The sequence below is a fragment of the Rhododendron vialii genome, chromosome 7a (assembly GCF_030253575.1).
Source record: "Rhododendron vialii isolate Sample 1 chromosome 7a, ASM3025357v1".
Classification (NCBI taxonomy): domain Eukaryota; kingdom Viridiplantae; phylum Streptophyta; class Magnoliopsida; order Ericales; family Ericaceae; genus Rhododendron; species Rhododendron vialii.
The window spans coordinates 33,409,290-33,421,495 of record NC_080563.1 but is presented as its reverse complement, the minus strand read 5'-3'; the positions used below and the strand labels follow the sequence as shown (position 1 = coordinate 33,421,495).

Genomic DNA, 12,206 nt, shown 5'->3' with positions numbered 1-12,206 from the left:
GCCCAAAAAGTAGCAAAATATCTGGTCGAAAGCTCTCCGTATCGATACAGATTAAGCAAAGTATCGATACCACATCGTTAAGCTGAAAAGGCCAATCTCCCGTAACAATCCCATATCGATACAGATTATGCCTGTATCGATACGGGACTCTCTGCTTGGAAAGATAACCAACGCGTATCGATACGGTCAAAAATCCGTATCGATACGGGGAGCTTATCTCTGGTTCTTCAAGCCAGCCTCCCAGTCTTGACACCCGACGACCGTTGGCTTGCTCGATGCTTCTCGCCCTCGTTCTTTGGTCACTTTGGCACCAGTTCCACCGGGCGATGATTCTTGAATTAACTTGGGGGTTTGCTTTGCGCTCAAAATACGCCTTTTAAGGGCGTTTTGCCTGAAACACTTAACAAACTACCTTACGAGCAATATTGAATAAAAACGACAATTAAAAGCTAAAAACACTTCTAACTAACGGACTTAAGCACCACGATCAAGCAATCTTAGGTGCGTATCACCCACTAAGTCCACTAATAATTTTAATGACAAAAGTAACCCACCTAAAAAATAATGGCTTTGTTTGGCTAACACGAAAATATATATTTTTCATTTTTTTTTTTGTTTTGTTGCAATCAAGCTTTTTTTTGTTTTTGTTGCAATCAAGCTGCCGCCGCTGCCATCACGCCACATATAACGTTATATGTGTAACAAAATACGTATTTTTTCATTTTTCTCGATTTTTTTATTGAATCTGCTACACTTAACATTTAACGTTATATATGTGACAAATTTTTCTTTTTGTTTTTTCCTATTTTTCTTGTATTGATTTTTTTGACGTTATATGAGTGATAAAAATTTCCTAACATACAACATTATATGTGGCAAAAATTTTCTAACATGCAACATTTCCTTTTGATTTTTCTTGTTTTTAGTCTTTAACGTTATATGATGGTCCAAACAAAATATATAATATTATATGTGAGTTTTTGAATATCTAAATATAGCTAAAAAAATAGAACATATAACATTATATTTGAGCTTCTGCAATTCTGAATCTCACAAAAAAATAGAACAAAACATATAACATTATATGCGAGCTTCTGTAGTTCTAAATCTCACAAAAAAATAGAATATATAACATTATATCTGAGTTTCTTTAGCTCTAAGTCTTACAAAACATGACATAAAATTATATGTTCTCAAAACAACGTCATATCTCTCCAACAATATTATATATCTCAAAAAATAACATTATATGTTACATATCATGCCACCATTATCCTTATTTTCAGTCGCGCCTTGAATCCCAAGTTGAATGTTGATGAGGCCACAGGGGGGGGTCAAGTTTCATTTTTTCACCGTTTCTTCATCAAAATCTTCATCGAATCCATCAAAATTTGTGATTTTCTACCTTCGAATAGCATTTTCATAACCTCTATATCTACATATATACATATTCAAAATAACATAAACAATATTAATATATCTCAAAAACGAGATATAATATTATATGTCTAACCCCAAGAAAAACACATATTACACATGACAGAAGTTCACATATAACGTTATATGTTTCGTTGTCTATCACTTATTGAATTAGTCCGCATAGCGGCCTCTTCAACTTGTTACTGATAATATATGGATATATTCATATGTGCTTTTGAGAGGCCGCTTATAACGTTATTAGTTCCTCTTTCTTTCTTTTTTTTGAGTTTTATATGACAAAATCTCATATACAACGTTCTATGTCCTCCATGCAAAATTGAAATAATTTTTTTTATGTCAATACAAGCTCATATATATATATATAGACACACACACACAGAGTCCGTCTCCCATAAGGACCACCTCATTTTAATAAAATGCGGACCTCCTTTTCCCGATTGAATTTCGATGATTTGAGCCGCTCAATGTGTTCAGAACGTGATTTTAAGAGTACCCGCGAGAAATCAGCAAAAAAAATGATCGGGAAGGGCTTCATCCGAGCAGTTTTTATTTGTTTTTTATCGAACGGTTCAAACAAAAAATGCTCGAATGAAGCCCTTCCCGGTCATTTTTTTTGCCGATTTCTCGCGGGTACCCTTAAAATCACGTTCTGAACACATTGAGCGGTTCGGATCATCGAAATTCGATCGGAAAATGGGAGAAATGAGGAGGTCCGCATTTTAACTAAAATAAGGACTCCCTCATTTAAGACTGATATATATACACACACACACACACACACACACGGTCACAAATTTTCTAATATAACCATATATAATCATATATGGATATATCCATATGTGCTTTTGAGAGGCCTCTGCGCGGACCTATTCAATAAGAGAACATATAATATTATTAGTTCCTCTTTTTTTTTAGTTTTACAGGACAAAATCTCATATACAACGTTATATGTCCTCTACACAAATTGAAATAATTTTTTTTATGTCAATACAAGCTCATATGTATATATATATGGTCACAAATATTCTCATATAACCATATATAATCATGTATGGATATATCCATATGTGTTTTTGAGAGGCCGGTGCGTGGACCAATTCAATAAGAGAATATATAATGTTATTAGTTTCTTTGTTTTAGAGTTTTACAGGACAAAATTAGGTACCAATTACAAATTATCACATATAACATATATGTCTCAGTAGAGAAAATAATTTATAACCAAACCACATCGCTAACCGAGCTTCAAATCACATATTTTCATGTATAAGTTGGAGAGGCCGCTACGTGGATCGATTCAATAAATGATCGACAATAGAGCATATACCGTTATATATGACAGAAGCTCATATATAACATTACACGGTACAAAAGGTCATATATAACGTTATATGTTCTCTTTATTAAATAACATGGAATATTTCTAATCTAGAATGTTATATATAACAATATAACGTTATATATTATTATATCTCTCTCTAACTGAGAATGTTTTTAAAAAATGACATTAAATAACAACAAAAACACACAAAAATAATTTTTTTTTTGTGACACGAAAAGCACACATATAACCTTATATATTTGTTCAAAAAACACAACTTGTTCCAACCTTATATGTCTAATCCTAGAAAACACACACATATAACCTTATATATTTATTCAAAAAACTCCAAATATATTAGAAGCAAGTCGGAGAGGCCGCTGCGCGGACCAAATCAATAAGTGATTGATGAAAAACACAAATATAACCTTATATATTTATTCAAAAAACTTCAGACCTCTAACCCTAGGAAAAGCACACATATAACCTTATGTATTTATTCAAAAACCTCCAAATCTAATGATAACCGGACGCGGGATAAACAAAAGACCGGATCAACCTTCTTATAATATTATATTTTTTATTTTACTACTCCAAATTTCTCTCCAATAAACTAAACAAAAAACCAGATCAACCTTCTTAATACGATAGACAAACCAACTTTAAAGCACATTTATGAAACATCGAAATAACGTTATATCAAATATTAGTGCAAGAAATAGACTATAACTTTAAATATCAAAGAGATCAAGATACAGAACAACCAGTACTACTATGAGGAACAGGTATTACATGTATAAGATGATATTATTGATTCCGAGGTTTGGGTGAATGACTCTTCTCCATGACTTCGCGTATGTTCTCCCTTCGCTGCCCTGTGAATCGGTGATGTCGTACATAGATTCATAAAATTTCCAGATCAGGAAACAGAGTTACACAACCAAGACAAATCACAGCTGCAAAGAATCTTCAAAAGTATATTGAATGTCTAAATATATTATAACAAAAAATCTGATCTTTCAAAATCAGTAGAGAGAGAGATACCATATGTTAGATAACTAAATCCAAATAACCAGTTCACGAGATTTAATGAACTCCGAACAAACAAAAAACACAAAATTGATTTCACAAAATCAGTCAAAGACAACACAGAGCATCAAAATAGAAAAAGGAGATAACTTTGAAAATTAAAAACTAAACCAAATTTGAAGCAGCAATAACAAATTTATACTCCAAATATATACCTATATGCAAAGACGAATGGGAATCCTGGCCTGGCAAGCAAAAGGTTTGGAATATATAAAGGGGGAAAGTCAATTCATGACAAATCCAGGAAACAAACGGGATGTGGAAAGCCAGCCACAAACAACAAAAAATCAAACAAATCGTATAAATTATATTCCGGCACCGTCCTCGGCCTGATAATAATCTTGGAGGCGGACGGTTCACCATGGGAGGGGAGGAGCGGGGGGAAGGCTCAGATCTGTTCTTTGATCTAGGGTTTCTCTCTCTATATGATATATAGGAGGGTTTTTTGGTCTTGAAAAATGTCCTTTAAAATAAATTGGAGTTATTAGATTATATAATTATATTAGTGGACTAGAGGGGTTATGAAATTTAGAAGTGGACTTAGTAGGTTACAAACATGCTATAGTGAACCTCCCACCAATTTTTTAATAAAAATAATAATTGTAAGAAAATTTATTAGGGGCCATGCGCCGTGAAAAAAGGTCGAGACTTGAGTCCCAAAACGAACATGGTCATAGTGTTTTGAGTGGAATTTACCTACGTTGGCCCAAAAATATTGTTTTCACCATGCAATGCCAATGCAGGAAAGATTAGGGGTGAATAAAATAACCGTTGAATCGCGAGTCTAGTCAAAACCATATTAAATGGTTTGCCCTTTGGATTTACGTGGATTTTCGTTAATAGTTCTGATTCAAAACCGGTCCGAACCATATCATACAATGAATCATCTTTCTTTCCGTAGTCAATTAATTTCCTAATCTAATATGCCATTCCACCACCCTATTTTTTCATTTCCAATATAAATTCCTTATGTTCAAAAAAAAAAAAAATTAATCCCTTGAACTTCTGTATGTGATAACACATTCTTATAATATACTTGTTTTCATCACAATCACACATGAAAGAGCCCACAAACCATTGCTGTGAGCATACGCAACTAAACGCTACATGTAATTCATAGAAATCAAAATGAATCTAGGAAGCATAATCTTAACCACAGCACAACAGACATTTTTGTCATGTAACTAAATCAAACAAGCCTACCAAACACACAGGTCTAAACTAAAAATTACTAAAAAGCCCTCAAAAGATTAAATAAAGAGGACCATTTTCACTATCACCATTACATTTGGAGTACCCCTCTATCCGTGTACATGGTGTTCAGAAACAGATCGTTCATACCAAAAAAACAAAAAATTACCCAATTAACACAACGGGACCACCACGCCATGGCTTTCGATTTGCAGTTACAGAGTCTCCCCTAGCAGAGATGCCATGAAACTACCAGCACGAGATAACCACCCCGAATTCGATCTTTCCCGTCGGTCCAATTTGGGCCTCAGCCCCAAACAAAATACCACATCAGAGGGGATGGTAAGGCAAAAAGCCCAGATTGCACACTAAGTTGGTCACAACGTCGTTGCACTTTGCAAGAAGGCTAAGCATCTCGGGTGCAATGTCAACGTAATTCAAGCTCGGCCTGGCGTTTAAATTGTGAGTAGTTGTTCTAAGGGTTGTTTCGGCGTAACGCAAATTAGTTGGGGCATTTTGGAATTGAGGAGGAAGAGGAAGAAGAGGCGGCAAATTGCCCTTCTGAAAATTCTGACTACTAAAATCCATTCCGTGAGAATTAGAAGATGCACCATCAGCAAAACTAGAATTGTTCAAGATGTTCTTACTAGTATCCATCAAATTTTCTCCCCCACCCGACATGAATTTTACACGTGGGAACACTCTACCGCCACCTGTTGCCGCCGCCTCATTACTATTGAAGTGGTTATTGCTTGCCATCATTTCTTCTCCCCCGCTACTACCTTCTGCCACACCCAGCACGAATTTAACACGCGGGGCCCCTCTGCCACCAACACCATTGCTCCCACTTGCTGCAACCGCTGCTGCCTCATCACCCACCTGTTTCTTCAGACACGACTTCAGCAGCATGGCTGATGTCGGCCGTTGTTCCGCTCTAGAGTCCCTCAAGTGCGGGGTTTCTATGGGACCGTCTTCTCTCTGGACCTTGGTTTCTGATTCAGGTGCTGTCGCTTCCAAAGGCCGGATGCTGCATCTCATATCCAAATTGCCAAATAACGTATTACGTCCCATAAGATGCCTGTGTGCTGCCTCAGCATCAGCTCTGTGAATAAAGACTACATGTACTTGTGACGATTTCCACAAAATACGGGTGCGAGAATGGTCCAATGGTCCAAAGCGAGCCAGCCTAGCCTTCAGCTCAAATCCAGCTGGGAGCGTTGTGTTGGGAGGGAACTTCATCACTAATATAGTCGGTTCACGCACCTTGGCTAATGACTCCTTTTTCTTCATAGGGTCTGGTTTGAACCATTTTGCTCGTCTTGAATCCATTGTTTCTTTAGCATCTCTTCGGGATTCTAGATTTCTTTCAGTAGCCTTTTTCTCAATAGCCAGAGACTTTATGTCATTAATCTTCTTCACCCTCTTTGCACTCATTTCTTCCAGACGATCGGATGGGACCCTTTTATGGCCACCTTTTGTCGTATCAGCTGGCCTCACTAGAGGTTTTTGTGGTTTTGCAGTTGGAAGATCTTTGACATTCTCAGGGGGAGGAACTTCATGTGACTGCATCTCATATGAGGATGACATGGCCAAGCTTTTCTGGTAAACAAGGGACCGGAAGTTCAAAAAAGCTTGCCGAATAATCGCCGGACTATTGCTTTCCATACCGCAGAAGGGATTCAGGGCAAGAACTTGCAAACCATCCAGCAATTGTGGAAGCTTAAGCTCAAGTTTCCCCAAACCAATTGTTCCTGGCAGCGGTCCAAGGGAATCACGAAACAATGAACTACCTCCATTATCCTTCTTTTGATGCTCTATTCGAATATCCTCCCTAGGAGGCGGACGAGCATTTCCAGTGAAAGCCTTTTTCTGCATACTCATTTCCATGCCCAATTCCTTCTTTCTCTTCTCTCTCTTCTCCCCCAAGGAAGATTTCTCAGCAACAGATTCCCCTGCAGGACGTTTAACAAGCTTGGTCTTCTTTCCCCCAGTTTCCGTGCGAAATCTTGAATCTTGACCCTGAAACTTGACATCAAGTCCATGTGTTTGCTCAACTTTAGCTGCAAAATTTGGAGGTTGCTGAAAGCCATCAACTGATTTAGATGAGTTAGGTTCTAAGAGAGGACTGGTGTGGTCAATCACAGTAAATCTGGGAGTGACTGGCTTGTCCTCTATAGTTGTAACTCGACCTGAGGTTGAAGGGCTGTTCATTTCTGTCGTGAACATCTGCTCATGTTTCGCTGGGATCTGCTGCTTTGGAGAGAGTGCTGGAGCTCGCTTTTGCAACACATAATCCCCGGTTGCTAATTCTAGAGGCGCATCTACAAGAGACGGCCCCAAAGAGGAAGTTTTTTGCCCTGTTTGTGGAATTTTCAACTCGTTTGGCTCATCCCTCCGCTTAAAAAGGTATCTATCGTTGTCTGGTTGGTCCTTTGCTTTGTTATGCTTTGTAGAGTTCTTCTTCTTACCCATAACTTCTGCAAACACCATTGGGCCACTCAAGGGAGCTGCCACAATTCCGAAGACAACCAATACATCCGATTAGGAAATGTTTCATGAATTAGGTGATTTACATCCCAAAAGAATACATAATGCAAGTTCCCCCTTCCCCCAAAAGTAAATGAACATGATGCAAGTTGGATTTAAGACAAGAAAACCAGTCTTATCGATGAATTATTTCGCACAGCAAGAAGTGAAGCTCAAGAAACTTGGGCTCGGGAGGATTAAGGGTTCTACTTAAGATTATGCTACCAACATCCTGGAGAGAGGAGCAACATGTTTAATTTGAAACACAAGTTCAGTACAGAGACACAAAACAGAGCAAGCTCCTAGCCCAGTGGTCCGGCTATTTGTGCGCTGCTCATCCTGTGGAAGATTTGAGCCCCTCCCCCAATAATTGTACTGATGTGATGTTCTTCAAATCAATCTATAATGAAAATTTAAAAAAGAACCACATGTATGAGAGAGCCTGATTAGCTAGAGAAGCAATGGCAATTTTAAGTAACAAGCGTTACAAGCATAACAACCAAATTTGGCTACAAGGAGCAGGGGGAAAAATATTGGTCATATGTCATGTATTTGACCATTCAAAAGTTAGAAGCTAGATCAAGGACGATGAACAGTGCCCCAGATGTTTTTTTTTTTTAAATGTTCCACTTCTCTCCCAATAAGGAAGCACAAGCAAACCAGATAATAGAAGCAACAAAGATCTGGTTCAGCTCCACTCTTAATGATACTGACGGCCTTAGTAAAGGGAAATTGTATCCTTTCATGTCCACTTCACCGATATAAGCCAGTCCCCAGTGCACATACCTCTGCTCTGGGGTTGAGAGTTAAAGGGGACTTCCACCCATAACTCACAACTTAAGTGCTCATTTGTTTGCCCTGAGATAAATGAATGCCATACAGAATTCCTTAGGACATAGAAATGGTGGAGGGAAAGAAATCTGGTGTTTGTTCCAGTGGGGATTGTACATGCATTTCTTATTTTGCCCTAGCTGCGACCGAATTTGCACTTCATTTCCAAAAACTAAAAGATCTAAGCAACTAAACAGAGTAAAATGTTTTCAGATGATGTCATAAAATTTCTCCAAAGTTACAAATCTTATCTTGGATCAATAAAAGCTACAGTGCACTTGTTCTACAGTACACTGGAAACAGTCCATAACAGATATAATTAGATATCACACTGCTCACAACTTTGACCCTCAAAACTACTAAGAAACCAAACCCCAAAAGTACTTCCAACCAAGCAACCAAAATAACAGAGCTCCATGGATCTGTCGGCAATAAGCAAAAACTTCAAAATGTCTGACAACAGGATTTATATCATAGCCAGATTAAGAAGGTAATCGATGTACATATATTGCAAGAAGACAAATTCCAAATAAGGATTAGCTCATGATTTTGGAATCACCCAATTAAATCAAGCTAAAGACAGGTACCTAATTAAATGACCACAATAACAACTAATTGCAATGCAACTTTTCTTAGCACATTTACGGATGTTGCGTTGGTTCCAATTCAAACGCACGCACTACTAACTTAATATTGAACTTCCTCTGTGAGCCACCGAGCGTAATCAATAAAAGCCTTAGATAGTTCAAGAACATGAACTGACAGAACAGAGGAAGTCAGCAAACTCGGAGCTTGACCAACTACAAGGATAAGATCAAAAGCAAACAGAATGCAACTCAAGAATGCATAAGATACCACCATCACAACTATTATCTTGTAATGCACAATACTAAGAAACTCTTACAGTACATCGTGATAAATTTACTGAAATTTTTCCTTGTTAAAATTGTCTCCAAAACAAACATGTGACACACAACCCAGGACACGCTAAACATTTACTCCTATGTCCTTAAAAAAGCAAGGAATGAATGCAACACTTGATAGTATAATTATGGTAGACATGAAACCACTTCAACTGTTCGCAATCATTATAAGAGAAGTGAAAGTTCAAATTCCCATAGTACAACTGAACTAAAGGAGGATCTCTTTTAAACCTATCCGAATCCCTAACACCTCCAAAATCAATTTGACAAACTTATAGAAAAAAATCAGACTGAAACAAATGCATATCAATTATGCTTGTTTCTTCACTCATTATGGTTATTTCACTTATAATCACCATTTATTTCAGTTCCCTCGAGAGTTGAAATGCATCTTATAAATAAACGTGAATGCACATGAAAAAAAAAAGTACCAATAGACTACTTTACGCTGTAATAAGAACTTTAACTAGCACTCCATTTGTTTTGGCTAAAATCCTTTGAGGAAACATTTTCTCGATTTTCCAGTGTTTGGCATGTTGACATTCCAGAGAAGCAAAATCAACGGTGGCATGATGACATTGAAGAAACCAGAAAACATTTTTCATGGACAAGAAAAATGTAGAAAATGGAGTAACTTAAGAGCAACGGGAGAAAAGTCCCCTACTTGAACATCACTTTCTTCCTTTTAATTCAATTTTTGAAGGGCAATAAAACAAACCAAAAGGATTCAATCACTTTAAACTCGAAAAACCCTTTGACTTTCCATTTATTACTTCATTCGGAAATTAAATAAATTGACTACAATAATACCTGACGATGGCAGATAATTAAGTCACTAGAGAGAGCATTAACGAAGTAAAAAAACCATAGAAAAGACATGTCATATAACATAAAACACTTGCACAATCACCTCAAAATCATTACTGGGAATGCTACAAGCACAAGTGATGTCCTCATTTACTACTACGGGAGAATAACTTTTTAGATGCCTTAGTTCCATCGGATCAATTAGCATATGACATGATAGAACTCATTCTAATCAATCAGAATGTAACGTGGCATTAAAAAATTCAGGACAGTAAGAATAAAAAAGCAACCACCAAAACACAGAGAAAATTACTCAGTACAATACCTCTAGCAGGTTGAGTGACTGCTTGCAATGGTTCACGATTCGGGCGCTCTGGCTGCGTCCCAAATGCTTGAGCATAGGTCTCATCGAACTCCTCAAACACTGCTTTCCGATAAGCCATAATAGTAGCCTTATTCTTGATTAATTCAATACTACCATGCCCATCACCTCTAGGGGTCAACGCCAACTGCTTCGCAAAAGCAATAACATCTCTTGGCCGGAAACTCTCTCTCGACTTCCTAATCTGGGTCATGGAGTAAACCCCTGCAGGTTCATTGTCACCCAAATCAACCGCAAAGTAGCCTTGAACGTCACCAGGTCGAAAATTATATGGGTTTCTGCAACGGCAAGCCAACGCCAGAGCGCACCTCCTGCTTGCCTCATCAACTGCCTCTTCAACAGCCTTCACGAAAGTTCTCATATTCGTCTGCCTCGACTTCTCAGCGTAATTAGAATCAAATGGGACGAGCTCAGCCAGGTCAAACCACCCATAACTACTATCACCAAAGAAAGCAACCAACACATGACCCTCTCTCTTTGTCTGACGAACCGAAGGCATTGCAAACGCTTCGTCATACATATGTCCCGGCCACCATGGATGAGATTTCACCCTCCCCCAAACCATATCCCCTATCTCATAACCATAACCCACAGAACTAGAGTCCCCAGCAGATCCCACGGCCTTACCCTTGTCATTCGCTGCATACTCATCAAACATCGAAATCAAAGCATCGTACTCAGAAACACAAGGCTTTCCCGCTTCTACAAATCCCTTTCCAACCCCCGACTCCGAAACCCTACCTCCACCGTTCCATTGCTCGGTCTCACTTTCCAGAGCGCTGAATCCATTGTCATTCACCGAATGCGTCTCGACTTCACTACTTCTCATACCACTTACCATATCACCATCCCCATCCTTCATTTCCTCCGCAACCCTAGTTTCCTCACATCTACCATTCTCCATACTACTAACACCTCTTACAGAAACCCTACCCTCAAAAAAACCATCGGGGGCTCGGTTAACCAGCTCCGGAGAAACCCTAACCTCTTCAGACCCCACAGTATTTACAGACTTTGTACCTGAAACCCTAGTATCTTCTGACAACCTAGTATTCTCAATACCATTAACGTCATCGGAAACCGTAGCTTTCGATTGAGCTACGGCTTCAATCGCGTCCGGTTTACGGGCGAAATCGTTGCCGTTCATCACTGAAACCATTTTTTTCACGAGCTGAAACTAATTCAAAACCCTAGGGGGAAAAAAATGGAGCCGTAGCAGTTGAAGGCGTGGGATTCCGGAGGCATACCTTTCGTTTAAGGTTGAGAGCAACGGCGTCGCGAGCGTGAAGCGGCTGAGAAGATGTTGGGCAAAATGAGACTGGAGATGCCGACACAGCCTTTTTCTATTGCAAGTGGCTCTAGCATTTCGAGATACATGTGGGGCACTCCACTGGGTCTATTATCTTATGAGTATTATATTCAGTGGCCGTAAACTCGACATGGGTTAAAAGATTTTTGAATTTTAGATTCTACTAATTATTATCTTGTTTTTCTTTAATTATTTTTTTATTTTTTATCTTTAATTATTACTCTTATTTTCAATCATTATTCTATCTCTCTCTATAATCATTACCTACAAATCCAAACTCCCAAAATGAACGGGGTCGAGATTACTATTATAGAATCTCCGTTTTTTTAAAAACTTTGTAGAACTTATTTCCACTAAGGCCCCGTTCCGCTAAGGTTCTTATTTTTT

General features: G+C 38.3%; 1 protein-coding gene across 1 annotated transcript; it reads right to left on the bottom strand.

The window, feature by feature from the left end:
- Window positions 1–4,999: 4,999 nt before the first annotated feature.
- On the bottom strand, window positions 5,000–11,898 carry LOC131332268 (PWWP domain-containing protein 1-like). Its single transcript, XM_058366396.1, has 2 exons — window positions 10,454–11,898; window positions 5,000–7,548 (listed from the first exon to the last, which is right to left on the bottom strand). The coding sequence occupies exons 1-2, from the start codon at window positions 11,667–11,669 to the stop codon at window positions 5,372–5,374; spliced, it is 3,393 nt and encodes a 1,130-aa protein (XP_058222379.1). The 5' UTR covers window positions 11,670–11,898; the 3' UTR covers window positions 5,000–5,371.
- Window positions 11,899–12,206: the final 308 nt, after the last annotated feature.